This window comes from Nicrophorus vespilloides, unplaced genomic scaffold, assembly GCF_001412225.1.
Source record: "Nicrophorus vespilloides isolate i.1.1-1 unplaced genomic scaffold, Nicve_v1.0, whole genome shotgun sequence".
In the NCBI taxonomy this organism is placed as follows: Eukaryota; Metazoa; Arthropoda; class Insecta; order Coleoptera; family Silphidae; genus Nicrophorus; species Nicrophorus vespilloides.
The window spans coordinates 66,254-89,736 of NW_017100108.1; the positions used below are offsets into that span (position 1 = coordinate 66,254).

General features: G+C 33.4%; 8 protein-coding genes across 12 annotated transcripts in view; 5 read left to right on the plus strand and 3 right to left on the minus strand.

Annotated features, from left to right (window-relative positions):
* The window catches only part of LOC108568319 (RNA-directed DNA polymerase from mobile element jockey-like), a 1,163-nt gene extending 597 nt beyond the window's left edge, over positions 1–566 (plus strand). Inside the window, exons 2-3 of the mRNA XM_017929325.1 lie at positions 10–146; positions 215–566. Coding sequence (XP_017784814.1) covers positions 10–146; positions 215–566 — 489 coding nt within the window. The remainder of the gene's footprint in view (positions 1–9; positions 147–214) is intronic.
* Positions 567–1,657: 1,091 nt separating this feature from the next.
* LOC108568337 (U6 snRNA phosphodiesterase) lies at positions 1,658–2,965 on the minus strand (the record flags this gene model as incomplete). The annotated part of the gene is given in 5 exon segments (XM_017929347.1): positions 1,658–1,869; positions 1,928–2,087; positions 2,198–2,375; positions 2,435–2,568; positions 2,628–2,965. Coding segments are annotated over 5 exon segments (792 nt in total). The 5' UTR covers positions 2,762–2,965.
* Positions 2,966–4,556: 1,591 nt separating this feature from the next.
* Positions 4,557–11,476, minus strand: LOC108568363 (protein germ cell-less). Of its 2 annotated transcripts, XM_017929409.1 has the most exons (3): positions 10,816–10,886; positions 9,797–9,821; positions 4,557–5,939 (listed from the first exon to the last, which is right to left on the minus strand). In XM_017929409.1, the coding sequence occupies exons 1-3, from the start codon at positions 10,877–10,879 to the stop codon at positions 4,640–4,642; spliced, it is 1,389 nt and encodes a 462-aa protein (XP_017784898.1). In that variant the 5' UTR covers positions 10,880–10,886; the 3' UTR covers positions 4,557–4,639. The 2 variants fall into 2 exon arrangements, with proteins under 2 accessions (XP_017784898.1, XP_017784897.1); XM_017929408.1 differs by lacking the exon at positions 9,797–9,821 and having other exon boundaries at positions 4,558–5,939; positions 10,816–11,476.
* Positions 11,477–12,004: 528 nt separating this feature from the next.
* On the plus strand, positions 12,005–13,513 carry LOC108568364 (mitochondrial inner membrane protein COX18). The gene is made up of 4 exons (XM_017929410.1): positions 12,005–12,544; positions 12,599–12,871; positions 12,926–13,036; positions 13,107–13,513. The coding sequence occupies exons 1-4, from the start codon at positions 12,080–12,082 to the stop codon at positions 13,278–13,280; spliced, it is 1,023 nt and encodes a 340-aa protein (XP_017784899.1). The 5' UTR covers positions 12,005–12,079; the 3' UTR covers positions 13,281–13,513.
* A 519-nt stretch (positions 13,514–14,032) lies between these two features.
* Positions 14,033–16,524, plus strand: LOC108568371 (transmembrane 9 superfamily member 3). Its single transcript, XM_017929429.1, has 3 exons — positions 14,033–14,281; positions 14,359–14,554; positions 14,660–16,524. The coding sequence occupies exons 1-3, from the start codon at positions 14,201–14,203 to the stop codon at positions 16,123–16,125; spliced, it is 1,743 nt and encodes a 580-aa protein (XP_017784918.1). The 5' UTR covers positions 14,033–14,200; the 3' UTR covers positions 16,126–16,524.
* Positions 16,525–16,973: 449 nt separating this feature from the next.
* On the minus strand, positions 16,974–18,534 carry LOC108568331 (oocyte zinc finger protein XlCOF6.1-like). The gene has a single exon (XM_017929338.1). It carries the CDS (start codon positions 18,244–18,246, stop codon positions 17,263–17,265), a length of 984 nt encoding a protein of 327 aa, XP_017784827.1. The 5' UTR covers positions 18,247–18,534; the 3' UTR covers positions 16,974–17,262.
* A 1,225-nt stretch (positions 18,535–19,759) lies between these two features.
* Positions 19,760–22,396, plus strand: LOC108568348 (probable serine/threonine-protein kinase kinX). 2 transcript variants are annotated; one of them, XM_017929373.1, is made up of 2 exons: positions 19,760–19,917; positions 19,973–22,396. In XM_017929373.1, exon 2 carries the CDS (start codon positions 19,981–19,983, stop codon positions 21,856–21,858), a length of 1,878 nt encoding a protein of 625 aa, XP_017784862.1. In that variant the 5' UTR covers positions 19,760–19,917; positions 19,973–19,980; the 3' UTR covers positions 21,859–22,396. The 2 variants fall into 2 exon arrangements, with proteins under 2 accessions (XP_017784862.1, XP_017784861.1); XM_017929372.1 differs by having other exon boundaries at positions 19,761–19,911.
* An 86-nt stretch (positions 22,397–22,482) lies between these two features.
* LOC108568346 overlaps positions 22,483–23,483 on the plus strand; it is a 37,114-nt gene continuing 36,113 nt past the window's right edge. For 2 of the 3 annotated variants that reach the window (XM_017929366.1, XM_017929370.1), the window contains exon 1: positions 22,486–22,609. The gene's annotated coding sequence lies outside the window, so the exon portion shown is untranslated. Of the gene's footprint in view, positions 22,610–23,483 lie in introns of all 3 variants that reach the window. The other variant, XM_017929367.1, reaches the window with a different exon arrangement.

Genomic DNA, 23,483 nt, shown 5'->3' on the forward strand with positions numbered 1-23,483 from the left:
ACTCGAAAGCGCGCCACTCCATCTGGTGCGCTAACAGTCTTTGGTGAAGATATCCAGTGGAAGCCTTCAGCTAAGTACCTGGGGGTTACTTTGGATAAAGGTTTGACAGCAAGAGTTCCTAAGCCAGCAATATCGGGAGTACTCTGGTAATGCGCTCAGGAATCAGACGAGACACCTGTGCAACCATCAAGCTGCTTTATCCCCTGATGAACAGGAGGAGCCGTCTAAACATTCCTAGCAAGTTGGCCATTTACAAATCGATCATAAGATCCGGCATGACTTATGCGTCTCCTGCATGGGGTCATGCTGCACGCACTCACTTGTACAAGCTGCAAGTGATTCAGAATAAGACATTGAGAACTATTTACAATGCTCCCTGGTTCATCAGGAACGTGCAGCTGCACCGGGAGGCTAACATTCCTTTCCTCTCGGAATTCATGAAGAAGTCAGCTGAGAAGGCTTTTGCCAGAGCTGAGATTCATCCAAATCCTCTCCTGCGAGCGGCCGTCGACTACGATCCGGGTGATCATCACACCCACAAAAGGCCGAGAATGGCTGCTACCTGACATTCCCACAAGACCGAACACTCGTCATGCATCACCACATGGGCCTTCAGGCCAATGCATTAAAATCATGAGCCGAAAGGCGGAGTTTTTACTCACCCACGAATTCACTGTTATGCATTCCTATAGATAAAAGGCAACGGGATCAATTCCCCACCTAGCCACATTGAGGAAAAAAAAATCTTGCTGTGGGGAGTGAGCCGTCAAGGGCTATATCAGTTTCCACATCATGGGGAAAAATTCAACAGGGGGAGACTCTAAGGATCCTCCTCCTGTGTCCGAATTCTACGGACGAATTTGTCTCGGAGTCTTGCGATTATTAGAACACTTGATGGAGGTACGATTGTTGAAGTTGTAAATAAGTATGATACAGAAGGAGCAAATGTTTTTAGCTCAAAACATCAATGGATTGCATGTGATGGGAGTACAAGTGAGAAAAGATATCCTCGCAGACAATGGATGCTTTTCCATTTTTTAACAGTTGAAGCTTCAGGGAAATCTTATATTCCTAAAGAAGTGTTATATACTAAGGATACATTAAGAATTATTTTGGTTGTACAGATTGCAGTAAACATTTTCAAGAGATGGCTGTTAGCCGAGATTTAGAGGGTGTAACAATAAAAGATTGTATGGGGATATGTCTGACAATCCAGAGTTTTAAAGTCCTATAGGTACAAATTAGGATTACAACGAGGTTCTTAAGTACTTGAAGATTTTGTATAATAGTGTAAACATTAGGTATATTAGAGCAGATTCATGAGTAATGCATCCTGGTGTGATACAGAAAAATATGACTACTTTGGTCCTCCAGCAAATGGATGCGAGTATGTATTTCATTCTTTACCTGTTATGCTTTCTATTAATTATCTTATTAATTAGGCTTTTTGCTGTCAGAGCAATTTCTAATGTGCTGATGAGCTGCGGGGCCTATTCAAGCGCAGGAACCGACTTGGCGCAATCGCTCCAATCGTCTCAAATCCGGCCCTTACCACGAGCAGACAGACGAAGTTTGATAACATGTGTTAAAATGTTTGTACTTAATAAAAATATTTACAAATTTATTTACAAAATATATATATATTCTAAACTTAAAGTATCACTGTGTATAAATAACATTTTCTCAAGAAAGTGCATAAGAAAATATTTTGTTACCACATTTACATAGAACTTTATCGGCATTAATGTAATTATTTTCTAAAACGTTCACTTGTTCAGCGAATACCTCGTTCAACCTCGGCAAAGCCCGGTTTAATTCGTCCTCCTTATCGCCCACGCACCAAAGAATGCTCATATGAAAAGAAGGATCCTTAAAATGAAATCAAACAATAACATATTTTAAGTTATATAATTTAAAAAATAATCACCTCATAAAATTTCGTCAATTTAAAATCAGCCAAACACTCGTCAACTTGCGAGACAATTTTCACTAATGATTCATATCCACTTTTTATCTGCAGCCCCAGAAAAGTTCTAGTCCGTTCCTCATTGCAATACACTTTCAAACAATCAAATAATATGATAAATCTGAAAATCAATTATAATTAACAAAAATTACAAAAAAAATATTGGTCGTATTGACTCAAGTCCCTATACTTATAATTATTAAGTTAAAACTTTATATTTGATTAACTTACTTTTTAATCACATTAAGTTTCTCTCTAATTGAGTCGCTGAATATTTTTATCCAATGGTGTCTCAACACCACAGTCTTTGATACACTGATGTGTGGACTCGTTTCCACATTCAATTCAATCTCATTTACTGCACTCCTAAGGCTTTCTGTTAGGTTTTCAAAATCATCACCAGTCTCAACTACAAAAAAATAATATTTATATAATCAATGTACAGTTGTATGCACTTATACTTATTACAAGGTATTGATAAGAATGTGGACCAGTTCCCTCGGACATGAGGAAAAGATCTCAATCTTCCATTGTGCATTGAAGGATTATCTGAATGAGTTTCAGCTTTAAGCCCATTAATAATTATATCTGGAACCGCTAACCTATAAATAATAATGTACATTAAATATTTTCTGCAAATTTTACTGTTTATGGATTTTACCGTTTGAAGTTGTATGGTGTCTCCTCATCATCTCTAAAGCATCGTTTTGTGGAAACCTTAGGTCCAGGAACTGATTCGTCCTCTGAATCGTCATCACCATAAATTGAGAGTAGACTTAAGGCACCGTATTCCATTTAGTATACAATTTTAATCCACAAAAGTAGTATAAAATAAACAGATAAACAATCTTAACCTAACTTATGAATGTTTAATGGTTTAATTAAAGTTTATGGACATTTAATTGACAATCAGGTCAACCAAATTATTAAATTTAAAAAAAAACAAATTAATACCTAAAATATTTTAAAACTACTTAGAGACCAAATGCATCCGTTTCTTCAGCTTTCTTCCTTAAAATCTAACAAGATCTAATACAGGGAGACCAATATATATATTATACATCGATCAATACATTAGGATTAGGAAGGTTGGCAATTCGGAAGATACAGTTTTCAGTAACTTATTTGAAAACTAATTTTAATAAAAGTTTTGGATCAAATTTTGTATTCGATAATTTTTACCAATTTGTGAAAGAATGAAAGGATATTGAATGCAGGAACCACAAAATGTGTATAAGTATGCCATGTAAGTTGAACTACTAATACATGAATCTACACTTCGAATTCTCAAAACTTTTATATAATAAGTAAAAACAACATATTTATTCACATATTCACAGCAAACTTTAACTGTGAAGCATATAGTCTGCAGACTATCTGTTATTCAAGATTGGGCAAAACCTGGGATTCTACTTCAATCCACTTGAAAAACAAATTGTTTGCAAACCCTGAGCTGCACCAATGGTCTTTCGACTCAAATTTCATTTAATTAAGAACACATGTGTAGTTATTAGTAATGTATCCTTTACTAACATATATTAAAGATTTAAATTGTAGCAAAAATACAAAATTTATATAACTTTTATACTTCTTCTTAAAAAGTCATTTTCAATTGTTTCAGATCTGAACCTTTTCTATATTACATGTTTATCGAGTAAGGGCAATCGAGAGGGATGATAAGTAATGTTTATATGTAACTTGTATTTATTTATGTACATTATAAGCAAATTGTACAAAAGTAAACAAATGGTTATATATATTTCTATTATATAATAAATAACATATAATACATAAATGGAAGTGGATTTAAAAAATACAACTTAATGTGATTAGAATATTGTATATATATTGTGTTGCGCAATAGTAAAATAAAAAAGAAAACTTACAATTTTCTTTTTTGAAAATCCATTTCAAAAATAATAAATTTAAGTAATGTCAATTATATCGCAATATAATAACATTATAGAATGTGCATTAGGTATCCACAGCCTATTATATGCAACCATATTATTATGTATTGTTACTCTCTTCCCCACTTTTTCAATAAATATATTGTATACAATTATGTAAAGAACGAAAAATATATCTATACAATTTTGGGTTATAGTTATAAGACAAGCGTTAAATGACTAGGCAATTAGTAAGAGCACTTATATATCTATGTTTTTGTAGCTGACTGATATTATATAATAAACAATGAAAAGACACACAGAAAATAAAGTAATAAAAAGAATTATTCCTTACCAAAAGTTTTAAAAAAAATATTACTTAATGTGGTAACAATAATGTAGACGAATCCCGACAGTCATCAATAATTAATATTGTTTTATAAATGCATTGCTTTTTCAGGAATGGCACTTATATAAGAAAAGTATTGTGGTAACTTATCTTTCAAAAATAATAAAACATAAATTTAGTCAACTTAATTAAACATATTTCTTTCCATCCGTAGCACCAATAACATTTGTTTCATATAGTAATTGTTCTCTGATTACTAGAATCTTTTCAGTACATTCATAAGTAATTTACTTAATAAGTTTTGATATTATTTTCCATATCGATTTCAATCACAAATGAATATCTTATAATTATATATTATTATTATTATTTTTAAGTTAATCACAGTTTAATTATTTCTTTATGCGTACGTGCTGTTGGGGGAGGTGCAAGTCGCTAAATGGATTGGATGCTGGAGTCCGTCGTCCAATCGTCGGAGAACGGAGTGGTAAAAAGGATATTAGCGGACAGAACCAAGGGGAAATTGATGTCTGGAGGGAAGGTCATCAGAACAATCTCTTCAGACTTGTTGAGGGGAAGCCTATGAATGCCGGACGTTTGGGTGTAGGTAATTTGCTTTTGCTGATTAAGGCTGTGCACCGTTACGCGGATGATTATATAACGTATGGTCTGCAGGCTGAGCAATAACTCGTACTCCGGCCGATGGTTTCGTTTGATGGAGACAGTTCGATCATCCGCAATCATGATCAGATCTAGGCCGTAGTGGAAGCCTGTCCACCTCCACATGTTTTTCTCCTTGATAGGTAGGAAGCGTCCGCAACGGAGCGCAATCTCCAAGAACTCCTCGTCGGTGCATTCCTCCGGACCCCTCACCTCATTCTCATTTACCATTAGGGTGTACTTCCAACCATGCATTATTACACTCTCAATCCAGGATCGTGGAATTATGTTATCCCGCAACATTATTCCGACGTCCACATGGTGCGAGATCAGGTGTTGCATACGCAACGCCCTGAAGACCCGTTCATACTTGCTGCCAAGCTCCGTCAGCAGCAATGGCATCTCGCCTTTTCGACTGCTAAAATATTCAACAACATTGGTGGCATCAAATGGAAACGGGTTCTCATGCAGCTGCATGTACATCCATTGCTTAAGCAGGATATATAGCGTAATCTCTGTTTTTACAACACACAACCCCGAATGGTTGGTCAAATTCTCCATTAGAGAAATCGGTATGGTCTTCAGTTCCTCCACGTTGGACGAATAGTAAGTGATTAAATTAACGAGGAACCATTGGAAACAGTTCTCTTTTAACTTCAGATCGCCGTATTGGCATGCGGCCTCATAATAGTGAAGAGCGGTGTGCGGATTTATCGTTTCCAACATCACCTCGCAGCATCTATCAATGAGACCGCCAAGCTGAAGCATGGTAGCCGTAGCTAGAACGCTCACAATATTCAGCGGCTCAAGCTTTACCTCGTCGCTGTAGAGCGCTCCGAGCACTGTGTGGAGAGCTTCCTTCGTTATGAATGGATCAACAACATCGATGTGAATCCTGGTCTGACCAGTCTCCTTCCAGTTACCACCGAACATGCTTGCAAAATACGGACTCTGGCTCAGGTACACCTTGTGCAGTGGAAATTCCTCGCCCAATGCCACCACCGTCACATCCGAATCCCTTCCCTCGACGAACAGTGCTTGATATATATACGCCACTGTACTGCACAGCTTTTTCCTTAAACATGTAAAAAAAATACTTACTATTTAAAATACATTTAATTAACATAGTTAACAAAATCTCTTTTTTAATTATTTTTTTACTTAAAATATCTATAAGACTATGAGATTTAAGTATTTCGCTCCACTGAAGTAAACAGAACTGCAAAGTCTAAGAAGCCGCATAAAAATATGCAAATGTTTGACAAAAAAAGATTCATATAACGTAAAAGCCGTTCAAAAATTTGACAGCAACTTGGATATACCTTTGCAGTTAATCTTTTTTGTTTTATTATAATATTTATAGCAAATGATTCTTTTTTATTTAGGGCGAACTTTATGTTAATAGTATTTTTTCTTCAATATGCTCAGTTTGGGAACCCTGGTTTAAAACATGGAATTCTATAGATTTATCACTATAAATTGTGATTCCTATAATTGAATGCTGTTGAACGATTTATTTCTAAATTGAACACTAAACAATTCGCAATTCAGTGATTTCTCTTGAATCTAGGGAAAATAGTTTCTAGAGTAATTTTCTAGTAATTGAATTAAAATACAACTTTCATTAAAATACCTTTTTTTAATTATTAAAAATTTAAGTATTTATCAAATTGGAAATATTGAAAGAGACCATGACTGGTTTAAACCAGCTCATTCTTATTGCCAGGTTCCCTTCATGATTATAGATAACATACATAAATTTATAATTAATTTTATATTCAAGCTTCGTCATTTGTATTTTTTTTCGATGTTCTGTATTGTCGACTAGATGTTTTATTGAATAACGAGAAAAAGTTATTAGTGGGGCCTCAAAATATTTATATTACCTAATTTTCTTTTGAGTGCCCCGTTATATTCATGTGTGAGGCCAGATAAACCGACTTATGTCCTGATCAAACATATCAGGACGGCCAACTTCTTCATTGTTGATATCGGCTTTTCTACTTAAAAAGTAATTACGATCTACGTTATCCATTGGAATTAAGTTTTTGGTCTCGTTTTACTAACGTCACATTTGAAATAATCAGTATTTTCAAAAGATAGCGAAAGACTTTTGTTGGTCACCCCTGCAATAACCGCACTTCATCTGTTTCGCCAATATCCCGCACTGTTTGAAACCATTCTAATCGCGGATTTTAAAACCGCAAGGATAAAAACAATATAAACATTAAAAAATATATTTATGTACTATTTTTTTTATAATTTTTATCAATTAAAATTTAGATTTTTTTCAATATTAAAATCGGACCGATCGAAGGCAGTATGCTGTACTTCATTATATTTCCAGAAATTGATAACGTTTGTAAATAAATAGAAGCAATACGTTTTTCAGAAATATTTTGAAGTTTACGGTGAAGATGTAATGTGTTGTTGTGTTCTTAGAACTATGTATTTCGCATTTTTCTCGTGTAATCTCAAGCAGTCAAAAATATCAATGTAATTAAGAATAGATATAAATAGTTTTCATTTTATGGAGCATATTCAGTACAAAGTTTGTAATCGTTCAAAGCGTTCGAACTTGTTGAAGAAGCAATCGCAGTGTTCATTTAAAAGCTTCTGGACGAAACTGTAGAAGATATCATGGATACCGTTTATCGCGATGCAGAAGAGAAAAGACCCCACCAGATTTCGGATTCGAACACTGATAAAGGTACCATAAATATCCCTTTTTTTGTAGGAACTGCTTTAGATAACGAAAAAAAACCATCAGATTTTTGTTTGAGTACAAATAAGATATTGCCACAAGATAATTTGATGTCCAATGATGAGAAGAGTCGCTCTTTTATTAATTTACGTCTATTTAAAGAAAATTCGAGGACATCAAGAAGAATTTCGATTATAGACATACACAAATCTAGTTATTTTGATAGCGATAATTATAGGTCTAGAATAATTTTGCGCGAAGTTCGCTATAGTGAGAATACAGTTATTCAGGATATTGCATGTAAGCAAAATGCTAAGCGGAAACTTAGTGACACCTTTGTTAATGCAAGTGATCTACTAGAAGAGGCTAATAATCAACGACTAATTATGTTTCAAATCACTAAAGCCCAGAGGATATGCAATAATATAAATAACATACAATATTTGGAAGTACAGAAAGTGCTTCTTCTAGCAGAGATCAAGAGGAAAGCGCACATAGATGAATTGAAAAATATAGTTTTTATCGAGGAAGACGCGGCCGAGCATCCCACAACCATAAAAATCAAGTCAGCGAAACTATCGATAAAAATGGATGTTAAGAGGAAACACAAATATTCATATATTTGCGTCGCATCTGCTGGTACAAAATTACAGAGCAGCAATATTGTCCAAGGTGCTGAAAAAATAGTTTTTAAAGACGAACTCATCTTGGATGAATTATTTTCCGACTTTGAAATAACAGTTACAATTTATAGTTTAAAAAAGAAACGAAAACATCATAAAATTCGATCAATCATTGGAAAGGAGCTTAAAAAAGTGTTCGGTCTCAATTCGAACTGTTCAAAATACGATTTTTTTTCGTCTTCCAAGTTTGCAGTTGCGGGTAAATGTACTCTAAATATCGATAATATGATTGCGAAGAAGGGGTATTTCAAGCTTAAAATCGCGGATGATAAATCCACGTTAGACGGACACATCTACCTCGACTACAGTATTTGCACTTAATAGTTTTGTTTGTGCATTATGTTTTTATATATACTGCAATAACGTGTTATATTTTTTATAATATTGTAAGAAGCTGTCATACATAATATTCGTAAAAATTGTGAACTTAATCATTTTAATGTCTTTATAATAATTGTTAAGGTTTAAAAAAAATATTATTCAGTGAAACCAATTTTAATTTTAACTTGAATATACAGTTTAAAATAAATAATTCTAAAATAATTAATTGATAACTCTTTCACAGCTTAAATTAATTTGTAAATACCTTACTCAGATATAATATGGATGAATACATATTAGAAAATTGTACAGTTGTATCTCCGTTAAAATTGCCTCTAATAACGAAGCTTCGATATAATGGAGTCTGTAATTTCAAATCCCATTTAACATAAAAAATATTCTAATTTAACCCTTTACTGAAACGTTTCAAACACATAAAAAAAAGTATTACAAAATGTCCCACTCGTATTGTAGGGTTTTATCAGTATTTCAATGCATATTGTGTTATGATTACGCTGACTGAGAATATACTACAACTATACCTATACCTACCTACCTCTCTGTAAATATGGGTTTATTTTACGCTGTATCAATTTACGCCGGCTTTTGTAGGAACGGAACTGCTGCGTAATCCAAGGGCTACCTGTACTTGTTATTAAAAGATGTTATGTTTTATTGAGAAATGTATTTATTCAAATATTTTGATTTTCTAAGGCCCCAGATAGACAATTTGAACTTAAACCTATTTTAACTTAAAGCTTTATTTTATAACATTTTTTATGATACTATAGGATGTCTCATTGGTAAAACCATGGAATGCAAACCTCGCTTAACGAGCAATATGAATTATAAGAAAAAATACTCGCTTAAAGAGCGACATTTCCCATAACTAGTGAAGATGAGAAGAGAAGTGCCGGATTGCGCGCCTGCTTCATTATTTTTAAAACTTGTGTACACATATTATGTGTATATTATATGTTTCACTATACGATTAAAAATCCGGAAATTTTGAAACGCATTAATCTCGTTAAGCGAAGTTCCACTGTATCTTAAAAAATATATAAGCTAAGCTCTGTTTTTCATTAATTGACGTAATCCGATCTACCTCAGATGTCCTAATGGGTGGACATACAACAATACAAATACAAAATTAAAAAAAAAACAAATTATAAGAACAGTTAATTATTTGAAATTTGAAAAACAACAGAAATAAAGCTCACTCACGATACTTGTCCCAGGTGTACCAAAACTGCAGCAGAGAAGCAGACAAGAAAACAAATATATTTTTATCATAAAAGTCATATTAAATAATAAAATTAATAATTGTATAACAACTTGTTCTTAATTTAATTTTTAGTCACATTTTCATATTTGAATAAAAGCATTTTTTTTAATAATTGTAACTGAAACAACACAAAAATTAATTGATCTTACTTTACAATTTAATTATATTTTCTTCATAATTTTATTAATACCACTGACTAATCTATTTATCTCTCAAGTCCCCATCGTTTATTAACTATTACCTAATACTAATGTATTCATGAATACAACAGTTTATAAACATATTTCCATAATGTAGCAATTACACTATTATAAGTGACGCCACTGGTGACCCTTTTTTATACTGGATTTATGCTCTTCATTTTTAAATTTACAAGGACGCGTTATATTTGGAAGGAAGTAGTATCCCATCATTAAAAAAATAAGAGGTATACATTATCAAATAGACTCCTAAACTCAAGACAGAACGCCGGATATGTGTTGCGTCTTCGAAAACAAAACTGTAATTTACTGTGGATCTTTTATCTCATATAATAGAAGTAGTGATACAAGAGACATATCGCACGAGCGTATCCAATAGATAAACACAGCTTTCACCCAAAATTTCTCCTTTCTTAAACAAACGCGCAAAGAAAACCTTGACCTTATTTAGGGATCCACTTTGCGTGGGCGCAAAAAGAGTTGCATATCCGGTTCAAAAAACAAATAAAAAACAGCAAATAATAGAAGCTAAAAATAGCCAAATGATTCAATTCAGGATAGATTATAAAGATTGATAAGATATTTTTGGAATATTACGGAAAATGAAAGCGCAATTAACATAAACAACTTTCCTCAGCAATCAATCGATTATTGCAGAAAAATAAGAGAAAGTACTTTTTTTCTAATAAAGTTTGTAAGCAATTGATGGTATATAGATGAGACATGATGAAAATATTTAAAATTTATAAAGCAGTTACCTCTTTGGTGTATGCATTGCAATGTCGATGATCTTGTCCATTTCATCCTGTGTATCCGATTCATCCAGCTTCCTCTTCCTGTTCATAACATAGTTATAGACCCTCTGTGGATAGGAGTAGGAGCTGATTGTGGCGCCCATCACGAAGGAAATCGCAGCCCTGTAAATACACTTAACACTTGCTCAAGGGACATAACATTTCCTTGTTAAGATATGAGAAGACTCAAAGACATCCGGGTAAAACTTTGGTCACCGAAAACACTCGATCTGCGGTTAAAAAAAATACTGTTTTGCAACAAATAAACAAACTCGTATGTCGTTTAATTAGAATTTCTGGTCGAAGCAGCTGAAGAAAACACCACACACAGCACGGTGGACACACGTTGCTTTCTCTATTTACAACGGACAGACTGTAAATAAAACATAAGCGGCTCGTCGAATCCAGTTTCGCTACCCAAAATATACATATTCTAATTGGTCTGCGGACGGACATACTATAATAATTTAAAGATATAATAAGGCATAATAGTTATATTGTCAATACAAGGTATTTCAATTAGTAATTTAACGAATTATGATAAATAAGTATTCCATCAATCAGGATGCAAGAAACATACATCATTATGCATACTGATGCATACAATACAATTTGCAGCTGGACAGGCGTTGCAGTTTCGTTATTTTCGCGCATGATGTAGATTCTGACTATAACAGATGCGCACACATCGTGTATGCTTTAAAATCAAAGAATCCCACACCTCTCCATTTGCGTCATTGGTGACCATGAATATGCGCTCTGTTTTTCATTTTTACTTCTATCATGATGTTTGTATATAATATATTTTAAAAGCATAGGGTACTTGTTTCGCCATTTTCTAAATTTATGAATTTTATAAGACGCAAACCAAACTTATGAGACAATTTTAACAAATTTATTACATAAAACGCATCACGGTGCATTCAAATTTAAAAAGATTTCTTTAAGTGTAAAGATGCATCATATTATCCAAAAAAATGGTAAATCTTAAAATCAATCCATTCATTGTTGTATGAAATTATAAATATATTAAACTTAAATAAAACTCAATAATTGTTTAAATATTTTCAAGTTGCTTATAAAAATAAAGTGTAACGCCTTTGGACGGTTGCATAATAAGGTGTAAACATTGGATCATCAGCTGCTTTAGACAGCCAATGGCGAGCGAAAATTCTTGCGATATTTGAATTTAGTGCGATTAGCCTACATAACCAAAACTGTTGTCAAAATGAATATTACCAGGATTCTCACAACGAATGTAAGGTTATGTCCTGGTAGAATTACAACAAGCGTTCACAATCTCTATAAGAATCAACTTCAATGCTGTTGCGGAGATAATAGCAAGCGGCAGTTCTCGTTGCAATCAAGCGTGGAGTCTGTGGCGAAAACCCAAAGCGGTATATTCCAGAGTATCTCGGAGAGCACCCCAGTTGAATACGCGCAAAAATTGTTACTGAACATACACGAAACTACAGGTTTACCATGGTGGGCCACAATTGTTTCTACCACAATCCTCATGAGAGCCACAATCACTTTCCCCTTGGCAATCTACCAAAACTACATTCTAGCCAAAGTCGAGAACCTGAGCTTGGAAATGCCTGCAATTGCAAAGGAATTAAAGAAGGAGATAGGAGTGGCAGTCAGGTTGTACAAGTGGGATGAGAAGATGGCCAAAATGCAGTACAAGCTAACAGTGAGTTTCCTCAATAAAACATTATGAATACCTAACAATTCAAAGTAATTTCAGATGAAGAAAGAATGGAATAAACTGATAGTGAGGGACAACTGTCACCCAGTGAAAAGCAGTCTGTTGCTATGGTTTCAAATACCAATGTGGGTCTCATTGTCAGTCAGCTTAAGGAACCTTGTTTATCAACTACCCAATCAGGATTTCACAGCTAAAATGACTCTAACAGAATTATCTGTTGGAGGCTTTGGTTGGATACCAAATTTAGTTGAAGTTGATAGCTCCTTGATACTTCCTGTTACATTAGGCCTTATCAATTTGGCAATTATTGAGGCAAGTGCCTGAAAAGCTAAAATAAATTACCGAAACTCACTTCATTCTGTGTAGATTCAAACGTTATCCAAAGTAAATGTACCGAGCAAATTGCAACGATACGCAACGAACTTCTTCAGGGGCTTCAGCGTTCTTATGATTCCAATTGCTGCATCTGTTCCATCTGTAAGATATTGATGAAAATTCTGTTTTAAAGATTTTTTGGTTGGCTAATTAAATAATTGTACATTTTCAGTGTATGGCTTTGTATTGGACGACGTCTTCGGCTTTTGGCTTGGTGCAGAATATGATTTTGATGTCGCCTAAAGTGAAGAAATCCTTCAATATCCCATTAACCGCTAGTCAATTGGAGAAACCGTACGCGCACCTTTTGGCTGCAATGAAACACAAATATTTACCGATTAAATAAATTATTTTGTGAAGAAAATTATTTTACTGCAAGCTATTGTATACATAATACATATTCAACTGAACATTCAATGTATGATGTAATTTGGCGCAATCACAAAAATTCGATACGAGAAGATTAGTTTGATTCTCAGACTCAAATTTTAAAAAAATCCATAGCATTTTGAGGGTTCGATAAATACTAGCTAGTGGCAGAAGTAGAGCCGTAATCAATAACAAAAGCAATTTATATTTGCTTCTATTTGGGATAATGTGATTACTTAAATAAGTAAACTATTAACATGATGAATATTTTATGCAAATCAATTCAATTTTTCATTATAAACATTTTTAATAATTTTCTATTAAATATTCTTTTAGTTATAATGACAAACGTTGATTAAAATTAAAATGAAATAATTATTATTACCAATCGTCAATTGTACAAATATTTATTTGTGCATTATTTATATAGAAATAGCGTTTTTTTGCAACTAATTCTATAAAGTTTATATTTTTTCCAATAAGTGATTATTTTACAAAACTGGCATTCAATTAGATTAATTATCATTGCATTATATTATGGTAGAATCCAAACCAATATAGATTAATTAGTTAGCTAATTAAACGAAATGTTTGTTATAATCTTCATGTATACAAGTGTAGAGTATGTTTTTAATTTTTCGTAAAAAATTGTAGAATAAGGTTGAAAAACACTGGGCAAGACGTAGAACTTGCTGCTGGTTCGTGTTTACCGGTTTGCGGCGTGGTGGCGCTGCAGCAGATATCTCTAATGTCAAGTGTCAACTTCTGATGTCTACGTGTTGTGTATGTGTGAAAGCGATTTTGGGATTAATAATTTAATGGACCAGAAGAGGAAATAAACTTTCCACATTTTGCAACAGATTGGACACCAGAATACGTTTTGGATACGCCACCGCGATGAAGAAATCCAATTTGCATATCCTTCTATGTTTTGGCCTTTTCGTATGCAGGGCTTTCGCCGACGAGCACGACCACAAAGTAAGTTCTGCGTCCCAAAAGGGGTGGCCGAAATGAAATTTCGTTAATTGCGTATTAATAAATAAACCGTATTTCAGTATGAGGATAAAGATGAAGTGGTGTTGTGGATGAACACAGTCGGACCATATCACAACAGACAGGAGACTTATGCTTATTTCTCATTACCTTTCTGTGTGGGCAGCAAGACAACCATCAACCATTATCATGAGACAATGAGCGATGCTCTTCAAGGTGTTGAACTGGAATTCAGTGGCCTGGATATTGAATATAAATGTGAGTGCTGAACAGTATCACTTTTAATTCTTTATAATTACAGCTAATTTTGATTGACTTGACAGCTGAGTAAACAAATCTTAAATTAATTTTCCTTTTTTTCAGCTGACATTCAAAAAACTGTATACTGTGGAGTGCAATTGAATGAAGAAAAGTACAAGGCTTTTGTGTATGCAGTGAAAAACCACTATTGGTATCAGATGTACATTGATGATTTACCCATTTGGGGCATTGTTGGTGAAGTCACTGATTCTAATTACTATATTTGGACACACAAGAAGTTTGAGATGGGCTACAATGAGGATCAGATTGTTGATGTTAATATTACCTCTGAAGATAAAGTCCTTTTGACGCCATCAACCAAGTTGACCTTCACATATGAAGTAACATGGAGGAGATCGAGTATCAAGTTCAAGGATCGTTTCGACAAGTATTTGGACCCGTCCTTCTTCCAGCATAGAATCCATTGGTTCAGTATTTTCAACAGCTTCATGATGGTCATATTCTTGGTGGGTCTAGTTTCGATGATCCTGATGCGAACTCTGAGGAAAGATTACGCGCGGTACTCAAAGGATGATGATATCGATGATATGGAAAGGGATTTGGGCGATGAGTACGGTTGGAAGCAGGTGCATGGAGACGTCTTCAGGCCTACATCTCACTCGCTGCTGTTCTGTTCATTGATAGGAGCTGGTCATCAATTGACCACCGTTGTTTTCAGTGTCATCACTTTCGCCATCCTCGGGGAACTGTATACTGAGCGAGGGTCGCTACTTTCCACTGCGATATTTGTATATGCCGTGACGTCACCACTAAATGGTTTCTTCGGGGGTTCCCTCTACGCCAGGATGGGTGGTAAATTGTGGATCAGGCAGATGTTGGTCTCCGCATTCCTTCTGCCGGCCCTTGTATGCGGTACAGCTTTCTTGATCAACTTCATCGCTATATACTACCATGCCTCCAGGGCGATCCCGTTCGGTACTATGGTGGCTGTAACCTGCATCTGCCTGTTCGTAATATTACCATTGACCCTTGTTGGTACGGTACTGGGTAGGAATCTGTCCGGTCAGCCGGATCATCCCTGCAGGGTGAACGCTGTGCCGAGGCCGATCCCCGAGAAGAAGTGGTTCATGGAACCGGGCGTGATTATCCTCCTGGGCGGCGTCCTACCCTTCGCATCAATCTTCATCGAGATGTACTTCATCTTTACCTCTTTCTGGGCATACAAGATCTACTATGTCTATGGCTTCATGCTTCTCGTCTTTTTGATCCTTCTCATCGTGGTCGTGTGCGTGACGATCGTTTGTGCGTATTTCTTACTGAACGCGGAGGACTACCGCTGGCAGTGGACCTCATTCTTGTGCGCCGCCTCCACCGCTCTATACGTCTACTTCTATGCGGTTTACTACTTCTTCTTCAAGACGAAAATGTACGGTCTCTTCCAGACTGCCTTCTACTTCGGTTACATGGCTCTGTTCAGCGGTGGCCTGGCCGTAATATGCGGCACCGTCGGCTACATCGGTACATCCTTGTTCGTAAAGAAGATCTACTCAACTGTTAAGATTGATTAGGCAGTTGCATCTCGTGGGTGCATGTGTGTGTGTATATACTGTGGTGGAACAAGTAATCAAAGTTCAATCCACTCTAAAACGAGCTAAAGCAGAAAAAAATGAGATCACTTGAAATATGAATGAAATCGATGTAAATAATTATAATGATATTGATTCATGGTTTTAACTATAATTTTTTGTATTTATAAATTTAAGAATTAGAGGAATGTATGAACAGAGGGATAAAGATGATTTGAATCAGACCATTATTTCCCATCATATTATTTTTGTTTGTTGTTTTATAATTGAAACTTAAATATCTTAATTCAATTGTATAATTTTTTAGTGAACTAGTTCAATGAAACCTTCAGGCCAGCCATCATATTTATATATATTACAAAATAATACTTTGTGAATGTGCTATACAATTAAATTAAAAAATATTATACTTGTAATATAAAAATTATTCATTTAAAATAAAAAAAATATATAAAAAAGCTGTGTATTCATTATGATTTATTCCTTGAATAAACTTAAGATAATATATTAGACTTGTTTTTATTTCGTTACGAAATATAATTATAAAAAGGTATAAAATGGTTTTCTCGTCATTCTTAAGCAACATTGATACAAAAGCATAGTTATAGATCGTAAGTATGAAGCAGTACTAACCAATATACTTTAATTACTTTACATCGATTTTATTGCACACATGTGGTTTTAGTATTTGGAATAATAGAATCAAATAAGGTTTAGGTTTTTCAATTGATCAGGTTTTAATTTGATTTATGCAAGTTTGATTATATAATAAAATGATTATTATTTTCATAAATAATTTAATAGTACACAAAAATAATATTGATTAGTAATACTACAATTTCTCAGCTAAAACTGTGTATAAATAATATTTTCTTAAAACTAATAGTGTTTTTTTTTTATCTACATAATTCCACATAGATTCCAAACAATCCAATAATACTACATACATTCCTTCCTATAATCATGTATATGTTAAAAATAAAAAGTAATATCCTTGTATATTCATATATATATATATAAAAATGTATAATAGAAAACAAAAACTGTGCGCTTGAAATAAATTCAGGGCTGTACTGTGTATAAAAAGTGCAGCCCCAATGATGATGATAGTGGTGAGGATCAAGTGGACTGTTCCTGTTCAATTTTTGCTTTGGTTTTGGGCCTCTTGATTTTCTTGTTACTGTCCCCATCAGTGGTGGTATTGTCATCCAGATAGTGTTTTGCAATATGGTCTTTAAGCAGTTGATGTCTGGAAAAACTCTTCGAACATAATTCACATGGATATGGTTTGACAATAGTGTGTGTGAACATATGACGTTTGAGGACATCACCTCTATAAAACGACTTCTTGCATATATCACACTCAAACACTCTGTCTTTGATATGCACAACCATGTGCTTCTTCAAATTATGGTTCTGTTGAAAAAGGTTCCCACAAATAGAGCATTTGAAAGGCTTTTCACCAGTGTGCACTCTAATGTGCCTTTCCAAATCACAGGGTTTCAAAAATTCTTTCTCACAAATTTTGCACATATGCTTATCTGCTTTTCTATTGGTCACTTTTCGAAGCTCATGTATTGCTTCATGGTCCTTCAACTCCAAATACAGTTTAAATCCTTCTTGACAAATTCTACATCTATATGGCAACTTGCCCAAGTGCCTCCGAACATGAGCAGTAAGTGCTTCCAAACAGACGAACTTAAGTGGGCATATTGTACATGTATATGGTTTAACTCCATTATGTTTGGTGTTCTGATGCTCTTCCAGCAGGGATCGGCTCTTGAAGAGTTTGGCACAGATCTTGCAATAGTACTTCAGTTCAGTATTATGATCAGACAGGCAATGGCTCACTAGATTTGACTTATCAAAGAAGAAAACAAAACACTCTGGACATTGTAGTTTAGTGTCTTTCACTTCATTATTTGGCATCTCTTTGGAGGAAATCTCCTTCTGGGACTCTTGCAGATTCAGCTGGATGAGGAGCGGCGTTATCGGCACTAACCCCAGAGCAGCCAGGACGGCGTATTTCGGGTCAAGTGCAGCTATGCTGTTTCCGGGTGCAGTCCGTATCGTGTCAATCTCAGATTTCATTTCCCCGGACATAATAAATCAATAATGCGCGAATTTTCCGAAAATAATAAAAAAAAAACAAAACAAAAACAACGACGAGAACCAAATGTTTACCAAACAAAATGGCGACTCAAAATAGAGCAATTATTACATTTTAATGCATCAAGAACCGTCCGAATTCAAGCACATTTCTATCAATCGCACATTTCTAACAATTCTGCACGTAATTTCGCCCATAAAACTTAGAAAAAAGCGTGTCTAACCACAAAAATAATAATGAGCAAAACAGAACCTAAACAAACTTGTACTTGTTGCATACAAAATTATGTATGTATGCAACCGGAATAAACACTAAAAACAAATAAATTCATCCAACGTTGCCACGTTTGCAACGTTAAAAAAGTTATATAATTATTAATTATTATTAATTGGGTATCTACCCAGAATCAAAAAGATGACCTGTGACCGAAATGATAATAATAAAATACAATTATATAACCATGACAAAAATATTACGAATTTGGCATAAACATGTATTAATGATAATTTCTAAATAATATTAATATATCAACAAAATTTGTAATTACTTCATAAATTATCCGATTATCCGTGTTAATTCTGTATAGTTAAGGCACGGATAATTGAAAAACACGTCTATATCGCAAACCCGACAACCGATAGACCGTCTATTGAAATCTCGATGTTCGAAATCTCGACAACCATAATCCCGACTATATAAAAAAAAATACAATAACATTTTTAAATTATTTTGGAGCGTAGTCTTTTATTATTTATAACAATAAATTATTATTAATTTATTTGATTTTGTTGAATTATTCATAATAAACCTTAACATTATGAAATAATCTTAAATACAATTAGATTATTAATTGTTATTATTTATTATTAATAACAATTTAAAAGTGACTACGTTCCGGATATAGGCGGGATTATGGTTGCCGGGATTTTGATATAGTTTCGAACGTCGGGATTTCGATAAACGGTATTTCGGTTGCCGGGCTTGTGATTTCCACCGTTGATAACACGTCGCGTTTATTTGACTTAAAACGTAATATTTTTATATTGATATACAAAAACACATTTTTATTTTTTTTATAAGTTAATCCGCATTTTTTATTGTTTTCTTTGTTAAATTATTTACTAAACGGAAGATTTATACATTAATCGACGTTTTACTGTATTTTAAATTAAAAAGAATACATACATAATAATATAAATTACAAATTGTAAAGACATATTTAAGTGTTTAAGTTACATCTTGTAATCATTTTGAATTTTTAAAATCATTACGGCTTTATTTGTGGCATAAATGCAAAGAATCTATAAAGTTTTTGGTGAGATTTGAACTTGTCATAATTTTTATCTGATGAATTATCTAGAGATAATTCGTGTAAGTGATAAATGTTTGCTTTTGGTATATGTCGATTACAAGTCGCGAAATATCATAAATTTGGCAACAATGCCAAATATCATTATTTATTTAGGCAACTGACGATACATTTTTGTTATTCATGTAGACTATATTTTTATTTTTTTGGTAAAATTCATTTATTTTATTTTGGTTTATCTTTCGAAATGACGTGTTGTAGGTTGAAAATGTTGCAGTAAGAATATATTTAATTTAATTTGTTTTAAAGTGTCTTTTTGTTGTGACGAAACGTATTTTCCAATTTTAAGGTAGTGGTGAGTCATATTATTAGTCTATAATTAACTATATATGGAATTCTGATATTTACAGTTAACAAGATGCACAATAATAAAAAGCAAAAACCAGTGATGGATCTGAGGATTAAGTTGAATCGTATGAGAGAGGAGAAAGCCAGTCAGGAGGGTTTCTGTGAGCCACCCCCAGATCCATCATACAACTACTTAAGAGATCCAGAGAGAGATGAATATTCGGAGCAAGCAAGACCCAGGGGTGGAAATAGAAGGGGACGAGGTCATGGTAGGGGTGGCCATAACAAGCAACAAGATGATGTCAATTCTAAGTGGAGGAATGAGCTATTTGATGGGAAACCTGTTAATATCAAAGTTGAATTACAAACTGAGACTGGCGAACATACATATAGCATAAATGATAACCAGACATTCAGCTATAGTCATGAAACTAGTAGAGGTAAGCCAAGGGCAAATAGAGGAAGAAGGCAACAAAATACTGATTATGCTGATAATAATGAACAGCCTGCTGAAAGTGGATTAAGTAGGGGTAGGAGGCACCAACATAAAGAGTACAGTGAACAGGGTGCAAATGAACATAATACTGAAAGTGGATCATTTAGAGGAAGAAGACATCCTAAAGAGTTTAGAGATGGTAATGAACATGCTTCAGCAGAACATAATGCTGAATCTGTATCATATAGGGGAAGAAGACAACAATACAAAGAATCTAGTGGTAACAGTGAACAAGGCATGGATGATCATAATACTGAAGCAGGTTCATATAGGGGACGAAAACACCCACATAAAGAATATAGTAGTAACAGTGAACAAGGTATGGGTGATCATAATATTGAAACAGGTTCATATAGGGGTAGAAGACATCAACATAAAGATCAAAATATAGAGGGTGGTACATATAGGGGAAGAAGATACCATCATAAAGAGTATAGTGGTTACAATGACCAGGCAACAAATGAACATCATCTACAAAATAGTTCATTTAAGGGACAAGGACATCAAATTCATGAGAATGTTGCTAACAATGAAGATGGTTTTGAACAAACTGCTGAAGGTGGTGATATGCAAATGCCTCCAAGAGGTCGTGGTAGAGGTTCCTTTAGAGGCAGGAGCAGAGGTAGGGGATGGTATAAAAAACCAAGATCTTATAACAACCCCAAAAGTGACCAGACTCTAAGAAATGATATCACTGGTCAAGGAAATATTGAACAGGAAGAAACTGAATTCTATAAAGATATTATTAATGAATCTGTAGTTTATAAAGACAGTGATATTGAAAACATTGAAATGAAAACAGCTGAACAAATTAAGAATTTCAGTGAAAACTTGGAGGAAGACATGGTAAAAGCTGAAAATGCAGATGAAATGAATCCTATAGAAACATTGAATGAAGCTGAAGAAATTAATTTAAAAGTAAATAACGTTGTGAATATTGAAGAAAAAGAGCAAAGAATACCAGTAGATGAAATTAAAATGGTAGAAGAAGAAATAGAAGTTAAAGTGGAAGAAAAGAAAATAGAAGTAGAAAAGTTGGAAGAAGTAGAAGAGAATATAAAACTAGACGTCGGAGTAGCAAAAGAAAATAAAGTAGAAGAATCAGTCGAAAAAGTCAACCAAAAGATTGAAGAAATAAAAGAACCAGAAGCGAAAATTATAGAAACAAATGATGTGGTAGAAACAGAAAAAATAGTAGATAAGATTGAAGTAAAAGAAGATGCAGTAGAAAAGCAAGTGTTAAAAGAATATACAGAAAAATCTGAACAAAAACTAGAGAAAGTAGAAGAGACATTAAAATCAGAAGATATATCAGAAACAGAAGAAAAAGGTAAGCAAGTTGAAGCACAAGTTGGAAAAGCTGAGGAAAAGATGAATGAAGTTAAAGATGCAGAGGTAGCAGCACAAGTAGTGGATGAAGTAAAAGAGCCTAAAGAGGAAAAGCAATCGTAATATCGTAAAAACGTTTTAATGGTTTTTAATTAATATATAATTATTTTATGCTTTTATTGCATGTGATTTTAATTTATTTTGTATGTTTAGATTGTTTTTTCGACTATCATATTTGCACGCGTTTTGTGAAATTTGTAAGGGTTATAAGGGTGGCACGTTATTAATTTATTTATACAAATATTATTCACTTTTCGGACATTAGACAATTGCGATTGGGAAGCCTTGGTCTATATAATTGTATTTTTAATCGAATCATTAAATTAAATAAAAAAATATTGTTAACATATTTCGTTAAAAGCAACCAAATTATGTATATCAGCATGGACCTAATTTTATTTATCATTTTATTGTATAGGCTGTAATATAAAGAAAAAGAATTTAAAAGTGCAGACTGAGGTATTCCATTTATTACAAATAATTATATACATCATAATTTTATTGCTTTTTATTAATTGACTATACTTTACTAAATGGCTATTTATACTGTTAAATATTATATAAAATGAAGTTTATTTAAATAAATATATACATTATACAATTTTTTTTGTTATAAATTATTGTCTCTAGAGGAAAGTTGAAGAGCAAACCGTCTAAGTTTGTAAAAGATTTGAGCGCGGACGTCGGGCGTCGGTTGCGTTCGCATCGGACGTCGGTCAGCCCCGACGCCCAGACGGAATTAGTCATCCACCGGCCCCTTTTATACTTAGCTCGCAGATTCCAACGAAATCCTCTACACAACAACACAAACTTCGTAAGTAAAGAAAAATATAATTAATATATCGTGTGAAAAAAATATCGAATCAGCAGTAAAATGAAAAGCTTAACTAATCTAATAGTACAGTAAGTAAAAATTAGTACAGGAGAGCGAGCAAACAAAACAGAAAATAATCGAAGATACGAACATAAAATAAAATCTCGTGCGTATATATAAGTGTATATTTTTGTTCGTTCCATTTCGCAATTTCAAAGCGTCCCATTTATATTAGACAAAAAGCGAGATAAAGGAAAAAAGTAAAATAAGTTTAGATTTAAATTTGCAATAACCAATCATATAATAGATTATAACAAAATTATGTTAAATCAGAACATAATCTAATGAAGAGTTAAACATAATCTATTTTGAAAACGTGTATCGAACTTCGAGCGAAATATTTTAATATGAAACCTCATTGACATTATGATAGAAATATAATAAATCTCAGCTGTAAGAACTAATTTTAGGATAACATAATTCTTCAAAATAAATTGTTAATGACACATATAAACTATGTTTAATTGGTTTAGTATTTCTTAGTCATAGAAATTATTTTACATTTTAAATTATCAATTATATTTCAAATATTTTTTTTATTAAGATGTTATTTTATGATGTAAAATTACCATGGTGACAGATAGCACAAGTAAAATTCTATTTAAAAAATGGATGGAATAATATGTTTTTGTTCGTAATAAAAATATTATTAATCTTAGATCAATTATTATTATAACTTATTGAATTGTGAAAATTATAATTTTTGTTCTATGAAACATTTATTTTCAATATTTCAGAAGTTTAGACTTCAACATAAATATAATTACTGTACAATATAACAAATAAAACAATATCAAATGTATAAAATCAAATT

Coding starts and splice junctions, on each gene's coding strand:
- LOC108568363 (XM_017929408.1), bottom strand. CDS start 10,955: ATGGGCGCCACAATCAGCTCCTACTCCTATCCACAGAGGGTCTATAAC. Junction 5,940..10,815: donor GCAATGCATACACCAAAGAG/GTAACTGCTTTA, acceptor TACATGTTTAAG/GAAAAAGCTGTGCAGTACAG.
- LOC108568371 (XM_017929429.1), top strand. CDS start 14,201: ATGAAGAAATCCAATTTGCATATCCTTCTATGTTTTGGCCTTTTCGTA. Junction 14,282..14,358: donor CCGACGAGCACGACCACAAA/GTAAGTTCTGCG, acceptor ACCGTATTTCAG/TATGAGGATAAAGATGAAGT. Junction 14,555..14,659: donor CCTGGATATTGAATATAAAT/GTGAGTGCTGAA, acceptor CCTTTTTTTCAG/CTGACATTCAAAAAACTGTA.
- LOC108568364 (XM_017929410.1), top strand. CDS start 12,080: ATGAATATTACCAGGATTCTCACAACGAATGTAAGGTTATGTCCTGGT. Junction 12,872..12,925: donor TCAATTTGGCAATTATTGAG/GCAAGTGCCTGA, acceptor CATTCTGTGTAG/ATTCAAACGTTATCCAAAGT. Junction 13,037..13,106: donor TTGCTGCATCTGTTCCATCT/GTAAGATATTGA, acceptor GTACATTTTCAG/TGTATGGCTTTGTATTGGAC.
- LOC108568331 (XM_017929338.1), bottom strand. CDS start 18,246: ATGTCCGGGGAAATGAAATCTGAGATTGACACGATACGGACTGCACCC.
- LOC108568348 (XM_017929373.1), top strand. CDS start 19,981: ATGCACAATAATAAAAAGCAAAAACCAGTGATGGATCTGAGGATTAAG.